Source organism: Oryza sativa, chromosome 2 (assembly GCF_034140825.1).
Source record: "Oryza sativa Japonica Group chromosome 2, ASM3414082v1".
NCBI lineage: Eukaryota > Viridiplantae > Streptophyta > Magnoliopsida > Poales > Poaceae > Oryza > Oryza sativa.
In genome coordinates this window covers 29,442,933-29,463,765 of record NC_089036.1, presented here as the reverse complement: position 1 = coordinate 29,463,765, position 20,833 = coordinate 29,442,933, and the positions used below count along the sequence as shown (strand labels likewise).

At 45.6% G+C, this 20,833-nt stretch overlaps 2 protein-coding genes across 4 annotated transcripts; both read left to right on the top strand.

The window, feature by feature from the left end:
- Window positions 1–1,756: 1,756 nt before the first annotated feature.
- Window positions 1,757–6,163, top strand: LOC4330446 (syntaxin-22). Its single transcript, XM_015771641.3, has 7 exons — window positions 1,757–2,148; window positions 2,361–2,454; window positions 2,615–2,751; window positions 4,579–4,656; window positions 5,298–5,455; window positions 5,533–5,633; window positions 5,715–6,163. The coding sequence occupies exons 1-7, from the start codon at window positions 1,979–1,981 to the stop codon at window positions 5,778–5,780; spliced, it is 804 nt and encodes a 267-aa protein (XP_015627127.1). The 5' UTR covers window positions 1,757–1,978; the 3' UTR covers window positions 5,781–6,163.
- Window positions 6,164–14,809: 8,646 nt separating this feature from the next.
- On the top strand, window positions 14,810–20,693 carry LOC4330445 (rop guanine nucleotide exchange factor 14). Of its 3 annotated transcripts, XM_015767842.3 has the most exons (9): window positions 14,810–14,901; window positions 15,023–15,116; window positions 16,235–16,350; window positions 18,286–18,699; window positions 18,847–19,001; window positions 19,069–19,143; window positions 19,319–19,594; window positions 19,714–20,061; window positions 20,219–20,693. In XM_015767842.3, the coding sequence occupies exons 3-9, from the start codon at window positions 16,275–16,277 to the stop codon at window positions 20,504–20,506; spliced, it is 1,632 nt and encodes a 543-aa protein (XP_015623328.1). In that variant the 5' UTR covers window positions 14,810–14,901; window positions 15,023–15,116; window positions 16,235–16,274; the 3' UTR covers window positions 20,507–20,693. The 3 variants fall into 3 exon arrangements, with proteins under 3 accessions (XP_015623328.1, XP_025878620.1, XP_025878621.1); XM_026022835.2 differs by lacking the exons at window positions 14,810–14,901; window positions 15,023–15,116 and adding an exon at window positions 15,539–15,709; XM_026022836.2 differs by lacking the exons at window positions 14,810–14,901; window positions 15,023–15,116 and adding an exon at window positions 15,765–16,120.
- Window positions 20,694–20,833: the final 140 nt, after the last annotated feature.

Genomic DNA, 20,833 nt, shown 5'->3' with positions numbered 1-20,833 from the left:
CGTCCCTCATCTCTTGTGCTTGTGTAAATAACATCCCCCAACCGGAAAACCGGGTATAACGTCTCCTTCATCTCTCAAACCAGAGCAAATCACCTCCCTCAGTGGTTTTGCTGGCGGTTTCGTCCGACGTGGCGTTGTTGACCCGGTTGACAAGCTGACTCAGCGTAGTGGGACCCACATGTCATTCTCACACAGAAAATAATAAAAAAATGGTGGGACCCACGTTTTCCCTTCTTCTCGTTTTCTTCTCCTCTCGATTCTTCTCTCTGCTCTTCCTGTCGATGCTGAGACAGAGCCGGCGCTGGGCGGCGATGGGCGTGGCGACGGCGGCAGTCGGCGCGGCGACGGCGATGGCGGCCGGCGCGGCGACCGAGAAGGGCGGCAAGGCAGAGGCGGTTTCGGCGGAGGCGGAGGCGGCGCCCGTGCGGGCCGACTGGCCGCGCGCGGGGTGGCGCTCGGGCCGATGGTGGGGACTGGGGAGGCGATGGTGGCGGCGAGGCAGAGGCGGTTGGCGCCCGAAGGCGGCCACGACGCGATAACGACGGCCTGATGAAGACGGCTAGTCAAAGGAGCGCGCGAGGAGGCGGCGCCCCGGAGGAAGAAGAAACCGGCGGCGACGGCGGTTTCGGCGGAGGCGGAGGCAGCGCCTGTGCGGGCCTAATAGCCGCGCGCGGGGCGGCGCTCGGGCCGATGGTGGGGACTGGGAGGCGATGGTGGCGGCGGTGAATGGTAAGTGAAATGGGGAGGATGATGTGTTTGGGGATTTTTTGTGGGGGATTTTATTGCAGTGGCTTCGAAGAGAAGGAAGGATGGGTGCACAGTGGTGATGGCAGAGGCGACGCAGCGGCATGGGCGTGGCTCACGAGGGCACGAGGTGGTGCACCGGGTGTAGTGGCGTTGGCAAGGTGGACAGCTGCGGTGGCGTCGTGGAGTCCAGATCCAGTTGGCAAAGAGAGGAGGAGGAGGAGGAGGAGATGGTGGGGCAGCTGCTTGCTGCGGGGAGTCGTCGATCAGCGTCGAGGTTGCCTCCTCCGTCGCCGCTCCGACCACGGCGATGGCGGCCTCCCCGAACGGAGCCTCGGTAGCGGCGGGCACGGCCGCAGCCGCGAAGGGGTCGAGCACGTGCAGCGACCGCGGCCGCCGCAGCCAGGTCCACCTCCCGCGCCGATTCCTCTTCCGCCCACAACCGCCGGAGCCGTGCCTCCGCCGCTGCCCTTGTCCTCTCGTCGCTGGCGTCCGTAGTTGCCCATCTCCACCATCCGAGCCAGCCACCGAGTTCCCCGTCCCTCACTCGTTCTTCATCCGTTTCCCGCTACTCCTACCTCGCCGCCGTTCGTCGGCTCGCCGTCGTGCGTCGCCGGCCGTCGATCTCCCCGGTGGTCAACTGCTGTCGGTCCAAGATGACATCGCTGCACACTGACATGTGAGTCCCACCACGCTGAGTCAGCTTGTCAACCGGGTCAACAACGTCACGTCGGACGAAACCGCCAGCAAAACCACCGAGAGAGGTGATTTGCTCTGGTTTTCATAGATGAAGGAGGCATTATACCCGGTTTTCCGGTTGGGGATGTTATTTACACAAGCGCAAGAGATGAGGGAGGCAAAATGGACTTATTCCGCAGTTGATGGCTTCATGCCAAGCACCACGCCCAAACTGCGACCGCGGATCGAGCCCGCGGGCGGACACTGTTCCGTTCGTGGCTGTGCGGCCATCTCCACGACTCCACCACCTCCACCTGTAGCATCGCTTTGATCCATGGAACAATAAAGAACTCTTGCCTGCAACTGTGCGTGGCCGGTGGCGATGGCGACTCTACCCTAGTGTATTCTCCGCTCTGCCGCCTCCACCAGGACCACCACCACCTTCGCTACCCGGCGCCGTACCCTGCGCAGCCGCGGGGCACCTCGGCGGCGTAACGAGGCGAGGGGGATCGGACGCGCGCGCGCGCGCGAGGAGAAAGGCCGGGGGGGATCAGCGATGAGCTTCGCGGATCTGGAGGCCGGCGCGGTGCGGGCGCCCAGGAGGGCGCGGGGCCCCGACGCCACGCGCGCGCTCGTCTTCCAGATCACCACCGCCGTGGCCTCCTACCGCCGCCTCCTCAACTCGCTCGGGACGCCCAAGGACACCCCCGCCCTTCGTGACCAGCTGTCTCTCCTCGCTCCCCCCCACTCCTCACTCCTTTAATTGTTGTTTGCCTCTACACGTTTCATGTCCTAGAATGCTAGATGCTCGCGATTATTATTATTTTTTTGGCTCAGCTCAAGTTAATTGATCGAAATTGTGATGGTTGGTAGCTCATGCCCTCGAGGCATGTCGTTTACCATCACTCTGGTGTTCTGATTGGTTGATTTCTCCACAGGCAGAAGACTAGTCATAACATTCTTCAATTGGCAAAGGATGCGAAGGAGAAGCTCAGGAGAGCTGCTGAGGCAGACAAGAACGCCGATACTAGTGTTAGTAGTAATTTACTGTTTATTTATACCCTTTGTTTTAGCCCAGTGAATTTGTCTTGGACAAGACTGTTTCCAACTATATGTGTGATCATGTATGCATCTTTCTGCTCTTAGTTTACTTAGCTACCATAGTGATTAGGAATCTGGGTATCATGTGCAGGCAGACAAGAGGGTTGCTGACATGAAGCTTGCCAAGGATTTTGCCACGACGATGGAGGAGTATGGAAAACTTCAAAATCTTGCGATTCAAAGGGAGATGGCATATAAGCCAGTTGTTCCCCAGACATCTCAGCCAAAGTAATGCTTGTACACTTTTCATTCGATTCATCTCAAACTTTTCTCTGTATTGTTTGATTGTTTCATTTTCCTGCCATGATATGCCATTGGTTTTTAATAGTATACCGACGAATGGCCATGTGTAGAAGTTAATTTACATGCACATGTTACTTATCAGTGGCTTCCACATGGATTCTAACAAATCTATCTATTTATCTATCTATAAAAAGGAATATAAAAAGGAGCCTCCACGTTCGCTCTCACGGCCTAGAAATTCTCATATTAATCGGAGAAAAAGAAAAACAGAGTCCATATGGAAATACAATTTAGAAATACTTGAAATTCGGAATTAAAAAATAAGGAATATTGGAAGAGGAGACTAGAGTCCATATAGAAATACAATTTAGAAATAACTGAAATTCGGAATAAAAAAAAAAGAATTTTAGAAGAAGAGTATAGAGTCCATATAGAAATACAATTAAGAAATAATAGAAATTCGGAATTAAAAAAAATAAGGAATATTGAAAGATGAGTTTAGAGTCCATATAGGAATTTAAAACTAACTAAAATTCGGAATAAACATAATAAAACTAAAAGTAGAGTTTAGAATCCGTATAAAAATACAATTTAGAAGTAACTGAAATTCGAAATAAAAAATTAAAGAATATTGAAAGATGAGTTTAGAGACCACATAGAAATACAATTAGAAACAAAAAAAAAATCAGAATTAAAAATAAATAATATTGGAAGAAGAGCGTAGAGTCTATATAGAAATACAATTTACAGATAACGAAAATTTGGAATTAAAAATAAGAAATATTGAAAGACGAGTCTAGAGTCCATATAGGAATATAATTTAGAAATAACTAAAATTTGATATTAAAAATAATTAATAACTAACACGTATATAAAATACAATATGAATATTACACATTAGTAGTTTCGTAAAGTTAGTACAAAATTTAAAATTATGTTGTCATTTTAATATATTTTAATAATAAATTGAGAAAACATATATGCTATTATATGAGATAAAATATAGATGCTAGCCGCAATCTGCACGGGCCACCATGCTAGTTACTAGTATAGTAATAACCAATTCCTTTGCCCTCATTGCTTGATAAAAGAGTTTGGTTGAATAATCTGATTGTCGGCAGAGGCTGGAGATGTAAACCATTTCTATTATCTTAAAAAAAGTTGAATAATCTGATACTGTTGTGTATGGGCCATTTTGGTTTGGTGCCAATTTTTGCCCTACCAATTCTTTGGTAGTTTTGAATAGTGCATGTTAGCATTTTGGATTGGAGCCAATTTTTGCCAAATCAATAGAGTGGAGCCAAATCTATGCTATCAAAAATTTGGTAGTGCCAAAATTTACCCAAGGTTTGGTACCAGTATTTTGATAGGGTTTCAAACCAAACTAGCCCTATGTGAACCATTGGCCAAGTAATACTTCTCACAACTTTTTGGCATAGTTTGTTACTGTGTTCATCATGATCCATTTCATTTGCTTATGCTGCAACCTTCTAGGATTCTGCCTAGCTTATATTGGCATTTTTTTCTTTGAATAGGTCATATAACTTTGCCTATGTTATTGCTCCATTAGCTTCTCTTCCTTTGAAGTATGGAGATGGGTCTTATTATTTTGCATTGTAAAAACATACAATTTAACTAATTTAAAGACACATTGCCTTCTCTTTGTCAGTGTCATGACCATCCGTTTTACTTGCAGTTTACCTGATGACCTCATTTAGTGACATGGTTTATCTTAAAACTAAAGGTATTCATGTGCAGAGTTGACTGGGTTATCTTCTAATATCTTTGAGAATTTTGGTCACTATGATGTAGCTATACTACAGGTGGTATAGAAGCCAGGGATTCTGGTAAAATTCCTGAACAGCATGCGCTACTCGCAGAATCAAAGAGGTCAGTGTTCTCATAGCTCTTCTTTTTCTGCTTATTTTTTCAACTAGTGATTTAGTACTTACTGGTGGAAGGTCAGCTTTAATCGTATAGCGCATGTTTTTTCATTCTATCCCATCAGAAAATATTCAATTTTAGTGACTTCCTGTGGCTGAGTTTTCATCTGTGGTGCATGGAACTTACATAAGTCGCGTGGCACGTCATTTATCTCATGGGCAGTATATCACCTCATGAATTATATACCTGGCACACTTTCTATGTCTTTTTGGGAGAGTACATGCACCTAAAATCTGTTAGATCAAATGCTTCTGCTGGAATACATAGGCCAAGTGGCCATGCATTATTTTGACCGAGCCTAGATTGTGTGGCAGTTACAGTAAATTGCAGTGTTGGTACTTTACACAGATTGCCTTCCACATGTTGGTACTTCACACAGATTGCTTGTCGCATGAACTGAGAGCCTTTTCTACATTAGAGAAGGATGGAGAGAATTTTGACTAGACAAGGCTGTCTTTGATGTGACCCTGAAGAAAAAGAGTTGCATCTTATTTTGATTGATATTCATGGTGATAAAATACGACATGCAAGATTTGGTAGAATCACTTTTCCTTACATCTCTGCTAAGTTATCATGTTTTTCTTCAGGCAAGAGGTGCTGCAATTGGATAATGAAATTGTTTTCAATGAAGCTATCATTGAGGAAAGGGAGCAAGCTATTCAAGATATTCAACAACAGATTGGTGAAGTACATGAAGCATTTAAGGATCTTGCTACACTTGTGCATATTCAAGGAGTTACAATCGGCAAGTTTTACATTGCACTGTACATATCATGTGTTGTTCCTGTGCTTCCTAGTTAACACGTACATCTTTTATTACAGAGGAAATCGATACAAACATTGAGAATTCTGCAGCAGCAACCAAAGAGGCAAAGACAGAACTCGCGAAAGCGTCCAAGACTCAGAAATCGAATTCATCACTGGTATGTTCAGGCTAGTGCAAATTTCTTAAGCTTTTGCTATTGTAACCATTTCTCTACCTTGATAAATCATCTTGTTTGCAGCTCTGCATTCTTCTGGTGATCTTCGGGGTTGTCTTGCTAATTGTGATAATAGTTTTGGCAACTTGAGGCGCGACGTAGAGATTACTGGTGCACTCGGTAGCATATTTAAAAGCCATCTGCATCGGTCCTTGATCTTCTCGAAGTGCAAAGACTGTCGCTCACGAAACTGTACAAGTTTGTTGTTTGTTATAGGTTTTCTGAATTGTGAGTTCATTTCCTGATGTCATGCGTGAGTCTTTTTTTCATGGCTTGCCTTGAGTGAACAGTGATGCTCTTTTATTTTGCCGACGAACTTTCACTTTGTAAGTATTTTCAGTGAATAAAAACAAAAGAGCAACTAAGTTCTGTCTTGTAAACCCCCGTAAAATAAACTTGTCGTTGTATCATCAACGCCCTCACACTTCAGTGGCTTGGGTTTCATACGTGGAATAAATATGGATTGTGTTTTTTGTGGGTTGTGGTTTTTTTAAATTTTAATTGTGCCATCTATTATTAAAGTTCCCAGAGTACTAAACCTCGCCAAAGAAAGTTGTTGGAACGAAGCCAAAGATGCTATCCAGGTGACAACCCTTGTGAAATGTTGTTAACTTTGGCAGTGCATTTTCTTTTGGTGCTGCAACTTTCCCGGTGACCAATCAAAGTCTTCTTGTGGAAGAGGCAGGAGGAGGTTAATGAGGGCATTGTTTGGTAGTTGGTACCTCTCCCTATCCTACAGTAATATTATATGTTTTTCCTCCCATCTATCATAAAATTAGTTCATTTTCAAGCAACCATTGCATCCGAGTTTGTATAAAAGTAGAAGATAAAATACATTGAAAGTGGATAAAAAATAAGGTATTTTAGTTACATTGAGAGTGGATAAAGTGAGAAATAGTTACATTACGATTTGATAAAATAAGGTATTTTAGTTTTTTTAGTTTTATGTTGGCATATGAAATGGATAAAAAATAAAGTTATTTTATGATGGACGGTAATAGCATAGAGCTCCATGTGTATGCAACTGATATTATCCGTGCATCAAGGATCTGAAACTGTTCTAAAAGGTTTTGTGGTTAAAGTGGCTAGTGAAAGGCGAAGTGAGTGTAACTCAACGGGTTAATTTTCTTATGGTGGATTTAGGCTGCTTTTGGGAGTGAGGGTTGTCCTGGCACGGAAAACGGAGCAGCGATTAACAAGTGATTAATTAAGTATTTGCTATTTTTTCAAAAATGGATTAATATGATTTTTTTAATTATTTTTTTTTTGCAAAAAAACACCCTTTAGCAGTTTGAAAAGCGTACGCGCGGAAAACGAGTGAGGGAAGTTGGGAACGGGAGGTAACGAACGCAGCCTTAGCTTACCTGGGTTCAAGTTCTAAATATATCCATCAATAGCGAGGCGTTCATGGTGACTTCATCAATCTCAAGACACAGCGATGCGTCCATAGTGACTATCAACCTCAATACATGCTGACCAGTTTTTTTTAAGATGTGTTTATAGGTGAATGATGTGCGTGTGTACGTTCAGATGATAAGTGTACGCACGTTGTGAGTGGTTGTGTTTGTACTATATTTTTTTAAAAAAATGGCTAATGAAATCACTTGAGCATCATGATCGACCGTGGAAAATGTTACAACTCAGCGAGGGATTTGGAAACATGTTTTGAGAATCAACAAGGTTTGTCGTTGGAAACGGCACGGAACTAACTTTTGGAAGGCTGATTGGTCGACTGTTTGTCGTTGGAAACGGCGCGGGGCATCCAGCTCTCAATGCCGTCCTTGTTCAGTCATGTAGTTAGGCCAAGGTTTACAGTGGCACAAAGGCAGCGTGATAATTGTTAGGAACGTGATATACTGATATACAAGTGGCACCCTCCAATATAGAGCGATTGGTGAGTACGGAGTGAGTACCTAGTTCCGTGGGACGACGTCCAGGAGATCGAGCTGCACACAAGGAGGACCGACCAGGTTCAATGGGCAGCGTATCCTATACACACAGGCCTTAACACGGTCTTCGAAATGCTACTTTAACCAAAAATGACTACAAAAGTAAAATATTTTAAATAAAAAGACTTGCATACTATGATAGTAACATTAAATTTACATGATTTATCTTTCTTAATTTATCGCTATTAATAGTCAAAATTAAAACAGTTTGACTTGGCACTATTCTAGAAATGTTTATATTTTGGGACGGACGGAGAAATAAAATGGCAAAATTTGCTACAGGACACCGAAAGATTGCGGCCTTTGCTGTGAGACACCCAAAGATCGTGTATTTGCTCGTGGACACTGTAAAAATGTGGTAATTAGCTGGCGGACACCGGCCGCATTATTTTATCATTTCCGGACGGAGAGAGAAACTTTGATTAAAGACAAGTTTACCCATGGGCCCACTTGTCAATCTCTCTTTCTCTGTTCATCTTCTTCCTCTCTTTCTTTGTTCATCTTCTTCATCTTCTCTCTTTCTCATTGCACCGCCACCGAGCTCCGCCGTGGCCGAGCCGTCGTGCGTCGTCGCCGTCGACAGTGAACCTCGGCGATGCGCCGCCGCCGCCTCACCGTGGCCGAGCCATCCCATGGTGACCCCATCGTGGCCGAGCCGTCCTAGTTGCGAGCCACGATGCGTTGCCGCCGCCGCCACCCCGCCGCGGCCGAGCCGTCGACTGAGCCGCCCCGCCGCCACTGCCATCGGCGAGGACGAAGAAGCCGTTGAGAAGTGCGCGCGCTTATTGGGGCTCATCTCGCCGGAGAGCTTGAAGATGGGGGACTTCTGTGGTGGGGATTGGAACATAGGGTTGGTGGGGGCGGCGGCGCCTCCGCGTGCTGGTGGCCATGGGTTTGAGGTGGGACAAGGCGGAGAGGTCAACGAGAAGGGCAAGGAGCGCACCGACGAGGGAGAAGAGGCCGGAGAAGGGGAAGTCCCGCCAGAGGCGTCGCGTGGCAACGACGCAGTCGGCGGCGGCGGCACTGCCAAGCGTGCGCCGCGCTGGCGGTGAGACGCCGGTGCTGATGAGCGGCACGAGGCACGACGCGATGGCGATGGTGAGGCTGACAAAGGTCAGGATGCTGTTCGTGCGGTGCGGTGGCAGCGTGAGGCACTCGTCGGAGGAGTCTGTGTTGGACGACGACATCTGGGCCGCCGCGAGGAAGAAGGGGAAAAGAAAAGAAGAGAGAGAGAGGAAGAACAGTGTCAAAGGGTATTTTGGTACTTACACAACTCTTTCTCTCTCCATTTCAACTGAAAAAATAAAATAATGGGAGGAGTGTCCAGTAGCTAATTACCATATTTTTACAGTGTCCATGAGCAAATACACGATCTTTTAGTGTCTCACAGTAAAGGCCACAATCTTTCGGTGTCCTGTAGCAAATTTTGCCTAATAAAATAGAGCAGGGACTGAATCTTCAAGTCAAAGAAGAACATAGTATTATAAAATATATACATATATCTGCAAACACAAGATTTTCGTATAACTTCGATTACCTGCATTCTAATTAATCGTTGAACGGTATTATGTTTTCTGCAACAGTGGGCGGGCTAAGGTGAGATCAAGGCTAAGACGAGAGTGCCATCAAACGTCGAATTCTTCGTCTGGCTAGCAATCCAGGGAAAATGCCTCACAGTTTATAACCTCCTAAAAAAATTGATATCATCAACGAAGTTGTCACTCGTGTATCTCAGTTGATGAAGAATATCGCAAGCATATCTATTAGTTTCATGTGCTTACAGTAACAGTTTTTCTTTTTACACCTACTGACCTACACTAACAGGGTTTGGAGGCTATCAAAAGGCGGTGTTTCTTTCTAACTTCTTGGAGAGCTGGGGCAGGATTATTTGAGTGATTGGTGCCTTCTGGCTGGTAGCAAGGTGGGCTTTTCAGACGAGCTATAGGAAAATCCTTTGCCACCTTCTTCATGTTGGTATGTTGGCTGATTCGGAAGAAAAGAAATGCTAGGGTGCTCGAAAGGACGACCTCGCACGCCATGGTAACTATTCAGGGAAATCAAAACGAGGTTTAATTCTTGAAAGAAGTAGTTCCTGTAGTGCGAAATGTTGAGGTTACTAGTGATTGGTTGAGGTTGGACCACGCCTCTCTACAGCGTTCTATTGATATCATGTAATTTCTAATAAGCTCCCTTCCTGGTCTTAATGAAATTTGCTTGGCCGTTTTCTTTCGTCCGACCCGGCTAAAAAGGCTAAAGCTAATGGAGAAACGCAGACCATTCAGTTCAGTATGCTTCAACGTCAAACGCCAAAATTACTTTGAGGCAACGGAGGAGAAGGCGAAGTTTTCAAAAAAAGTTTTTTAAAAAAGGAGAAGGCGAACGAGCAAATTTACCTGCAGAGAAATCACCTACTTTTCCTCCTTGAACAGTTGCACTGGCCTGGTTGGAGGGGCGCAGGCTTCATTCTCCCCTATGCCCATATACTGTACCGGGAGGACGAGGTACATGAAAAACCTGGCCGGGCTTCATCAATCCACGAGTCCTCCCGCGCGACGACTCACGGTGCATTGGCGCCCGTGGTCCTCAGCACGTTGTCCTGCCTGCGCATCAGTCGGTTCGGCCAGCCGGCCGGCTAGGCGAGCGTGCAACGCTGCCAAAAAGCCAAAGGCCGAAGGTAAACAGCAACTCGTGCAACAACCACCCGCGACAGCGAATGTACCTACGAATGGTGCAGAGCTACAAATGGCGAGCGTGTGCAACGCTGTCAAATTAACAGAATAACTGGTTTTGGCTTCTCCTGGCAGAGGAGTAGATCAGGACACTCGAGTTACAGTTGTACGCGGCCACGCAGTTATACTTGGCAGCTTAGCCGCTACGCATTCCTCTCGATGTCTGTACGTGACCTTGTCCTACTCCATGGAAGACACCGGGCTTCATTTCGGAGGACATAGTAACAGTGACCGGTGGATTAACATTTGTTGCCTTCTCCATATATGCAACCAGACGATCCGGGACAGATAGATCATAAGCTCTAAGTCTCCATCTCCGACAATAATTGACGCCCTCGTCACTCACTTCCAACTAGAGCCACTATCGTGAACGCCCGTACGTGCGCCGTTGGCCCGTCCCCTGTCCCGTTAATGGATTTCCGCGCAACACCGATCCGATCTCTGTTTCCTCTCATATGTCGCCATGAAAGTTACCATAAAAAACCGGCCCAACTCCACGCTATATCGTACGCAGCGCGCGCGGTGAGGCTCCGGTCCCGGCACGCACGACGCCGCGCGCGGACAGACACGCCCCGCTCCTGCCGATCGATGCACCAAATCCTCCCGTTGCGACGACGACGACGAGGTCCACTTCCCCACCTCCGCTTGTCCACGGCCCAGCCGCCCGGGTTGCTTCAGCTGGAAGGCGTCTCGTGCAGTTGTACGAGCCAGGAAGTGAGAATTCAGTAGTACTAAGTTGCACGGAGCGAGAGCCTTGCTGCTCCCGTCCCGATGGCGACTGCGCCGTGCATGGGGGAAAACGGCGATGTGTTTGCATGTATTGCATGTGTGGCGTGTCCGCTCCGCGTGGTCGATCGCTTAGCTATACCGGAGTACCGGACAAGCTAGGCGCGAGCGGCCAGAGCGGTGGCTTGGACCGCGCACTAGCTGCCACTCGAATCGTTCGTACGTTGCCGCATTACACATGCATTTATGCTCGATCTCGTCGCGTGCCCTCGCGTCTGAAGGTACTCGTTCGCATGTGACCGTGCAGTGCAAAGATGCTACGCGTATGTGTTGATTGGCTACCTTGGCTGTATCATTATCTACCTGGGGACGCATTACGAGAGGTTGGTTGCAGAGAATGCAAGCGCGTTCAAGCGTTCATGCCTGAGGTGATCGTTTAATTATGACGTTGTTAATTATATGCGTAGGCGCGGCATGTAACAGAGGAGAAGATGCGGCCAAATCTGAGTCGTACGGCTGCTTTGTCACCCTGTCGTCGATTAGATCCGGGTTGTGTTAAGTTCACGTTAAAATTGAAAGTTCGGTTGAAATTAGAACAATGTGATGGAAAAGTTGAAAGTTTATGTGTGTAGAAAAATTTTAATGTGATGGAAAAGTTAAAAGTTTAAAGAAATATTTTAGAACTAAACGACGCTGGTTATTCCAGATGTGGCATTGGCTAGCTGGACCCTCTACAGTGATTCACAATGCTATGAGATCTGTAGCATTTTTTCTCGGTTTGGGTGTGTTTAGTTTCACGTTAAAATAGGAAGTTTGACTAAAATTAAAAGTTTAAAAAAAAAGTTAAAAGTTTATATGTGTAGGAAAGTCTTAATGTGATGGAAAAGTTGGAAGTTTGAAGAAAAAATTGGGAACTAAACAAGGGCTTCGTTCCCTATCTAGATGTTCTCGTTTTGCTGATGAACTACGGGTGTGTTTAGTTCACGCTAAAATTTAAAGTTTAGTTGAAATTGGAACGATGTGATGTAAAAGTTGGAAGTTTACGTGTGTAAAATAGTTTTGATGTGATGAAAAAGTTTGAAGTTTGAAGAAAAAAATTTGGAACTAAGCAAGGCCTGCGTTACACCGCTTCTACTCCACATGATTGCAAGCCTCCTACCTGGAAAAGTCAGTTGACAGGCCAGAAATGATTCAGTTTTCATTGTGGACAGTGTTAATTTCTAGAGAAAATCCCCTATGTACCCATGAAAGTTCACCTAATCCCTTCTATACCCCTGAATTTTGCTCAATCCCTTACATACCCCTGAATTTTAGTTTGGATCCCTTCTATGCCCTTTCCGCTAGTTGACCGTTAGTTGACCGTTAAATTCTTTTGAAAAAGTCCATTTTGCCCTTTGCTATGAAGAAACATAATAAATTAATGAAGTATATTGTTGGAATGTAAAAATTTATTGGATGGGACTATTATATTTATGAGTATGTGATGCACCATATTATTTGTGACAAATTTACTTTTACATATGATATAAAAAGTTGATACTTATTTATTATTAGTTATTAAAAGTTCTTTTATGTAACATATGTGTTTTCATAGTAATACAACAGATTTGTTTATTACTTCAGAACACATATGCTAAAAAAAATCTTTTAATAACTAATAAATAAGTATTAATTTTTTATGTCATATCTAAAAGTATATTTATCGCAAATAATATGGTGCATAACTATCTCATAAACATAATAGTCTCATATAACAAATTTCTATGCTCCAACAATATACTCTATTAATTTATATGCTTCTTTATACCAAAGGGCAAAATGGACTTTTTCATAAGAATTTAACGGTCAACTAACGGTCAACTAGCGGAAAGGGCATGGAAGAGATCCAAACTAAAATTCAGGGGTATGTAAGGGATTGAGCAAAATTCAGGGGTACAGAAGGGATTAGGTGAACTTTCAAGGGTACACAGGGGATTTTCTCTAATTTCTATCACATCTCTATATGATTGTTTAAAATCCAAGTCTTTTTTGTGCTTTATATAAAGTTATAAACTACTCACAAGGTGGCATTGATCTCAAATGATATACCACAATGCTGCCTAAATATTGAATCCAACGCCACAACTTCAATACTTTTACTATATTGAATCCAATTTACTACTAGCAGTATAAGTTTGAGAAAAAAATTCACATAAATACATATACTTTGATCAAACTATGTGTATCGTAAAACTACAGGTTTAATGTTAAATTTATCCCAGAACTACAGATTTAAAAAATATCATATCGTAAAACTATATATTTAGTGATGAAGTTATCAATTAAGAACTACACATTTTATATTTTATATCCATAACATATTGAGATTACAAAAGTTATAATTTTGTGATATGATTGATCAATGTACATGTAGCTCTATGAAATTTACTCTATGTTTTTTTTGGTATTAACCCTCCATGGGTAGTTTATAGCTAGGATGGTATTATTACGAACCTGTACATACACATGAGGCTTCGATCGTAGTATAATTTGTACATTTATTATCAAAACCTTATGGGCAGTTTATATAGAGTACAAGACGACTTGGAATCTAAATAATCCTAGAGAGATGTGCCATGATAGCCGGATCTTCCCCCAGTCTAATCGAGTACTCGAAACACAATTAACCGATCAGTGGTAGTAGATCATTATTAGTACTTTCAGCTGATCCGGGAATGGTGGGATTTGGGGTAGTTTGGTGGTAAACAATGGAAAACTCTGATAGGGGGAACAAAGTTTTGCGTGCATGTTTGCTTGTTCGAGCGATATTTGCAATATTGTTTGTCTGTAGCCTCACTTCCAGTACTATTTGCAATACCTCGGTGTTAATCGATGCATTAGTTTATGTATACGACTATATCCCTCCAATCTCCAGCCAGGCAGAAATTCAGGATTCCGATCCTAAAAGTGAGCATTACTCCTCCGTGTGCTCGCCCCGTAGCAAAACCTGGACACGGGTCACATGCATGCGTACACGTCGGTATGCACCCCTGGTTCCTCGGATACTCATCTCGATCTGTATACGTCGCATTTGGGAGATTTCTGACCCTCGCAAAAAGCTGGCCTGAAAAGGCCACGAAAGTGCGTCGTGAAGTGATCGGCCAGGTGAAAAGAGCGAAGAATTAAGCCGGGTGGTTCACGGTTCACCGGTTACACGTTGTCACGTTGCAGTCGCGACGGGGGATAATGACGATATGCCCCCCACGCTGGTTGTTGCCGATCGATCCAGCGTCGCGGACCGCGCGCGGTTGCAGCGGAGGAGCTTTGGATGCCGTGTGCTCCTGTGCGTGCAGGTGCAGGCGAGCCGCGATGGGTGTGGGTGTGGCCGCGCGTCCGCGAGAGACGAACGCACCAAAGTCAGACGCGAGGAATGGGATCGTGATGCACGTAAGGGGTACGGACCGATGCCACCACCACGAGCCGTTGCTGCAGCGGCACAGTATTTTATCCGAATCCACATGCATTCCTCCTCTTCCTCTACTTTTCCTGACTTTCCTCCTCACTCTCCTCTGCCACTTCGCTTGCGTTCTGTTCTTCATCTCCTCCTCCTCGGTGCCGCATTTATTACTCGACAGAGTCAGACAGTTCGAGCTTCCATTTCACACACACTCCACCGGCTCCCCCTTCTTCTGCCCCCTTGCATTTCACCAACGCTTACCTGCTCCATACGACCTCCAGTGCAGTGCAGTGCCTCTGAGGTCTCTCTCTCTCTCTCACACACACACACGTCCTCTGGTCACCGACGCTCCTCCTACTACTAGTACAGTGGTAAGCACAGCCATTTCTCCATCCATGCATCCGTCTATCTTGGCTTCGTTTTGCTACTTCGTTGATCGATCCCTCGTTTTACTTACCTTCGCCTTCTCTTGGCCTCGTTTTGCTACCTCAGTGATCGAGCCCCTCCTCACTTACCTTCGCCGAAGATCCATGGCGGAGGACTAAGCTCCGGCTGCTGATTTCTTCGCTTTGGACGCCCGCAAAAGGTACAACACTTCTCATCTTCCTCTGGCTCTACTGCCTCAACGAGTCACTGTTCAGTCCAGGCGATTTTCCTCTTCCTGCAATGTCGGTGAGCGAGCTACCGAATGGTCTAGTAGACGAGAAGCCAGTTTTGTTGCCAGTTTTGTCGCTAGGCTGGTAAACGGCGTCCTCGCGAGGGTGGTGCAGGTGCAGGTGAAGCATCAGCGATGCCGGGAAAGAAAAGAAAGGGAGAAAAAAAAAGATAGCATGAACAATCCCCAAACTTTTCAGCTCCGCCCACTTTATTACGCCAATCTTTCCCTTCATCAGGTCATGGCTTTCCGTTTGTTTCATGACCATGACTTCAGCTGCCTGCCTAGCTAGCTAGTACCTTTGGGGAAAGCGGCCAACAAAAAGCCTACGTCCCCGTCCTGTTCCTTTCCTCAACCTCCCACACCGCCGTCCAGTTCAAAATTCAAAGTTCAAACACCTCATCCTCCCTCCGGACGCTGCGCTGCACGGCCGCGCGGCCCTCCTCGGCCTCGCTGCCCTGACCGGTCAGCGTCACCGGGCGTCCGGGCCAGTGGGCAGTGGCAGCAGCCGTAAACCCGTATAGGTGGGACGCTCATCCCGCACCATAAAAATCCCGTCAGGACAACACGGGAGCGGTTAGCGTGATCCGACCCAAATCTAATCTAAACCCGTCCCCGTGGATTACGCATCATTACCCCGCATCTGCTCGTGGATTTTATTAGCTTCTCCTCTCGCTACGTTTGGGGTTTGGTTTTTGATGGGCTAATTATTAGCGGTGGTGGAACCTGAAAAGTCGCGTGTTTTGTGCTTTGCGTTTTGCTCGCTTGCCGTGTGTAGCGGTGGACTGGTGGCGTCGTTCGTGTCGCGCACCTTTTCTCTTTTTTTTTCTTCACCGGGACCAACTGGGGAAGAAAGATTTGGGGGGTTTTTGGCCGTTTCGGCGTCTCATCTTTCTTCTCGCCGCGCGCGCTCGTGTCCAGTCGCCGCCGTAGTTGTACGAGCGCTATCCTTGAGCTTTGGCTGCACGGGATTCATTGCAAGGGATGCGGTGGCCAGCGTCGTAACTTGCTCGTTTCAGATCGTGACGCTGTGGGGTTCTCTTTTTCAGTTACTGCTGCTACTGCCGGTACCGGCTGCCGAGGAGGGGAATGAGGATGAAGACGCTGGCGTGCTGCCGGCGGCGGCCGCAGGACTTCAGCATCGACATGGACCAGGAGCCTGACAGTAAGCCTGAAATCTCGAATCTCCCCCGTTTTTGTTTTCCTGCCTCATTTTTTTTTTACATTTCTTTTTCTGTTCGTGGTGTTCTTGCCCGGTTCATGTGCGTACAGCTGCCGCATTGTCTCATTTCACGGTGTATTTGCTCATTTCGGTCCTCATTTCTCAAGTGCATGAGTTGGTTGTAAGTACTACTAGCTGTAGTAGTTGTTAGTTGTTGGATCGATGGTAGCTGCAGCATGTCTACAAGCCCCGGGCAACCTGCTGCTCCAAATCTGGCCAAGATTTGGAGCTGCCTAACTTTTCTTCACAATTTTTTTACCCGCACAACCAAAATCCATACAGCAAAGAAGTAGGAGCACTAGTAGTGTGATGAAACAAAAATTTTCAGAGATATATTTTCTTCTAGTACTAGATGTGAACGTGATAGGGTCATGGAGTGTGGGATAGCGCTGGTGTCAGCAGCAGTAGATTTGGCACTGAGCAGTCACGACCAACGCGACTGTTCATGCCTCACGGGCCCTCCTCTCCTCTCCTCTCCTCTCCTCTCCTCTCCTCCCTGCTATGTGCTTGGTCTCCGACGGAGGCTGCAGCACAGTGCCATCAGCCACTGACGTTAGGAACGTGGGAGTAAATGGGAGTCACGAAAGATGCGGCAACTCTACGAGTAAAAAAAAGCAAACAAGAGAGAGCAAGCGAGTCATGGCCTCTGCTATCTTGATCTGACGCGAATCCGGGCGGCGCCGGCCGCATTCACGCCTCGCCACTATCCAACTGCTTCCGGTCTACACTAGTCTTGACTTTTACCAGCCTAGTGATATTTTTATACTCTTTTGTTTGCGTTTTTGATCTCTCTCTTGTATCCGTTAGCTTCTGGTGTGTTTGTTCATGGAGTGGTAGTGCAGGAGTACAAGACTACAAGCAGTAGAAACTAGTACTAGTACCTTTTATTTTTGGAGCGGCGTGTGTCGGGGACCAGCTAGCTACTTTCAGCTGGGTCAAGTGCGACATCTGCGGCTTCATTGACTTTGGAGGATAAAGAAGTAACGTAGTGGTACCCTGCTTTTTAGACGGTGAGCACTGAGCAATGTGAGCAGGCAGGAAGTTGGGGAGGAGTAGGGAGTATGACTTAACGACTAACTACAATTTAGAACTATAAATCGTGTGCGCCATGTGAGCATCTCGTGAAAGTGTAACATAGTTTTTTTCTGTAGGGTAGATAAAGAACCTTTTTTCTTTGTCTTACAGGGGAATCTGGGAATCTCAGTGGTGGTTAGCAGTAAAAGGGACCACTTAGAATGTTTTGAAGCTATCGGCTTTCAATGGGAGTGTCTGTTTGTGGGTTCTGTGGTGTCACAAGAACCTAGCCTGGTTTAATGTGTGCCTACCTGTGCTTATCCGAGCTAGGTTTTTAGTGGTAGCAAGCTTGAACTAGCGTAGTTTGTATGGAAGCGGAATGAATTATCAGCTTGTACATTGCGGTGGAGTGAGGCATTAAGCGTTACAGATGGCACACTGTACTATCTGTAGACAGAAGCACATGGAGTTGGCAAAACATCAGAACATTTGCAATGGCATACTCGTACTGTCATGCTAAAGGCATTTTTTTTCTCAATATCTTGAGTGTATTACGGTGTACAGTGCATAATTGCTAGACTTTTCTTGAGTTATTTGTGAAGTGCTCTTCAAAAGAATCATTGGGTCGTTGGGAAATATTTGTGTTAAAATGTATTTCTGAATCAGCACATTAGAGTATACTGAACCAAACCCTGATCTCCATGTCTGTGCATTTTAAATGTAATATGGCGGTATAACTAATTTTATTCACCGTTTTCATTATCGCAAGATCAGGCTCCCTGGAAATTCTTAAATTTATGTCGCATGGTCATCTGAATGATTTAAAATCTTGCCAAAATAAGTTGAAAATACCAAATGATGTAGGGGTGATGACGTACAATGGCCTTGAGAGCTGTATTATCAACAGTTCCTCTTATGACGATGATAGTGGCCTTAGTGCAACAACGGGAGCAGATGGGTGTGTAACCACTGATTCCGTTGATGATGAAGTCTCAAGTTGCTCCTCAAGTAAAGATGTTTCTAGCTCTTCGTTCTCTTCACAATGCCATCCACTGAGAAAGCAAGAGGAGCATTCACTTTACGAGTTGGATACACTCAGTGCTGTCCATCTACTTCCTCTCAAAGGGAAGAAGCCAATCACGTATACCTTGAGTGCTTCAGACATTGAAACCATGAAGGAGAAGTTTGGGAAGCTACTGCTTGGTGATGATGCTTCAGGAGGAGCTAGAGGTGTTTGTGCTGCTCTGGCTTTGTCCAATGCCATTATTAATCTCTCAGGTATGCTTAACCATTTGTTTGGAAACTATGATATTGTCCATTGTAGAATTTTTTTGGGTGAACTATCATCTTTCTTTCCTTTCTTTTTTTGAAGTATTTGTTCCATACTCCTATCATCATGACCAAAATGATCATTTCTTATGCCAGCCACTATATTTGGAGAACTCTGGAAGCTGGAACCACTCTGTGAAGAGAAAAAAGTCAGGTGGCGGAAGGAAATGGACTGGTTGCTTTCTCCTACAACCTACATGGTTGAGCTGGTTCCTACAAAACAAAATGGAGCAGACGGGTGCACGTTTGAGGTAAAGATCCATTGAATAAAGCCTGTAATTTCACTAAGTGCTGTGTCTAATGTTTCTTTTACTGCAGATTATGACCCCGAAAGCACGTTCAGATGTTAATGTGAACCTTCCTGCCCTTCAGAAGCTTGATTCCATGCTAATTGTATGTTTTTGTTATTATTATGTTACACTCTAGTAAATGAACATGCATATCTGACAAAGTTGCCATCTCTTTTCATTTTATTTTACAAATCAAAAAATGTTCATAAACCATCGTTCACTTAATTATGCAATGTCATAGTTTGTATCTCCTAATCCTGCATGCCACAAATGTGCAGGAAGTGCTGGACTCGATGGTAGACACAGAGTATTGGTATGTGGAGAGTGGTAGCCGAGCTAATGGCCGGGGCAAAAAGAATGGTCTGAGGCAGACGAAGAAGTGGTGGCTCCCATCACCTCGTGTGCCAGATATAGGGTTGTCTCAATTTCAGAGAAATAGGCTTGTTTTTCAGGCTAAGCTGGTTCATCAAATCCTCAAAGCTGCGATGTCAATCAATGAAGAAGTCCTGCTTCAGATACCTATTCCTCCAGCTGTCACGGATGCTCTTCCTAAGGCAAGTACCATTTCAAGTTAACTTGTTTGTGCTTCATGACAATCTCTGTGAATTTCATGCTTCTTTTCTCCCTTTAATTGATGATTGTACTGAATATATGGTCTTAAATTCTTTTGCAGTCTGGCAGAGCTGGCTTGGGTGAAGACTTGTACCATGCTATAACCACAGAGTACATTCCCATAGAGGAAATTTTCCTCTCTCTTAGTTTAAAAACGGAGCATACCGTGCTCGAGACTATGAACCGGTTGGAGGGTGCAGTTTTTGCATGGAATCAAAGGATCTCAGAGGAAAAGAGCAAGAAATCCCCAGGAAGGCATTCCTGGAATTTCATGAAGGATAGTTCATCAGAACTCGATAAGATGTCCATGTGCATAGAAAGGGTTGAAACACTTATGCAGCTTCTGAAATCCAGATTCCCGAGCCTTCCTCCAACTTTTATAGAAGTTGTAAAGATCCAATACAATGTGGTAAGTTCGCCATTACATAACAACCATTTGTGCTCGCGCAGAGCATGTAACCTTTGTCCAAAATGCATTATGAAACCTTATGAAATCCCTGAACATGTTTTGGTTCTGCTTGCTGAATTTTTTGCCTTTTGAACGAACTTACTACATATCTACGCAGGACGTGGGGCATGCCATTGTGGAGGCCTACTCAAGGGTTCTTGTTGGGGTGGCATTCAGCATACTGTCCAGGGTAGCAGAGATTCTGCTGGAAGATGACCTGATCAAGAAGCCCAACACCCCTCTGGCCACACTCAAGTTCGACCTCTCCTCCGACGTGTACCTCGCCGGCATCACCGAGACGCCGCCGGGCCACATCCGGCGGTCGCTGATGGACCAGATCAGCCTGGTCGACGGCAGCCTCGACGCGGTCGTCAGGAAGAAGGGGGTGAAGCAGCTTAGGTGGTGAAAAAGGACATGAAGCTGTGAAGTTTTTCTTTTTGGCAGTTGTACAGGGTTTGTGATGATGATGCATGCTGTGCTGCGCGCTGGCTGGCTACATAAAGTTGGTTAAGTTCACCTTGCTAATACGTCCTGTATGGAACGGGCTAAATAGTGTATGCATGGTAAAAGCTACTAGCATTGGCCGCATCGTACATCAACGTTTGCAGCGATCAAAGCGTGCTGTTGCGGTGCATTGGACCGTAGCCTGTGGTTGACTGCTGGATGGCACGGCTTGGGTGTGTGTGCGACGAGCAGGGTTTATCAAACTGTTTGGGAATAAGTTCACCGGAGG

Excerpts from the sequence above, each read along its gene's own strand:
- LOC4330446 (XM_015771641.3), top strand. The coding sequence starts at position 1,979 with ATGAGCTTCGCGGATCTGGAGGCCGGCGCGGTGCGGGCGCCCAGGAGG. Across the intron at positions 2,752-4,578 it reads CCCCAGACATCTCAGCCAAA|CTATACTACAGGTGGTATAG; the intron begins GTAATGCTTGTA and ends ACTATGATGTAG. Across the intron at positions 4,657-5,297 it reads CTACTCGCAGAATCAAAGAG|GCAAGAGGTGCTGCAATTGG; the intron begins GTCAGTGTTCTC and ends GTTTTTCTTCAG.
- LOC4330445 (XM_015767842.3), top strand. The coding sequence starts at position 16,275 with ATGAGGATGAAGACGCTGGCGTGCTGCCGGCGGCGGCCGCAGGACTTC. Across the intron at positions 16,351-18,285 it reads CATGGACCAGGAGCCTGACA|GGGTGATGACGTACAATGGC; the intron begins GTAAGCCTGAAA and ends CAAATGATGTAG. Across the intron at positions 19,144-19,318 it reads AGCTTGATTCCATGCTAATT|GAAGTGCTGGACTCGATGGT; the intron begins GTATGTTTTTGT and ends ACAAATGTGCAG.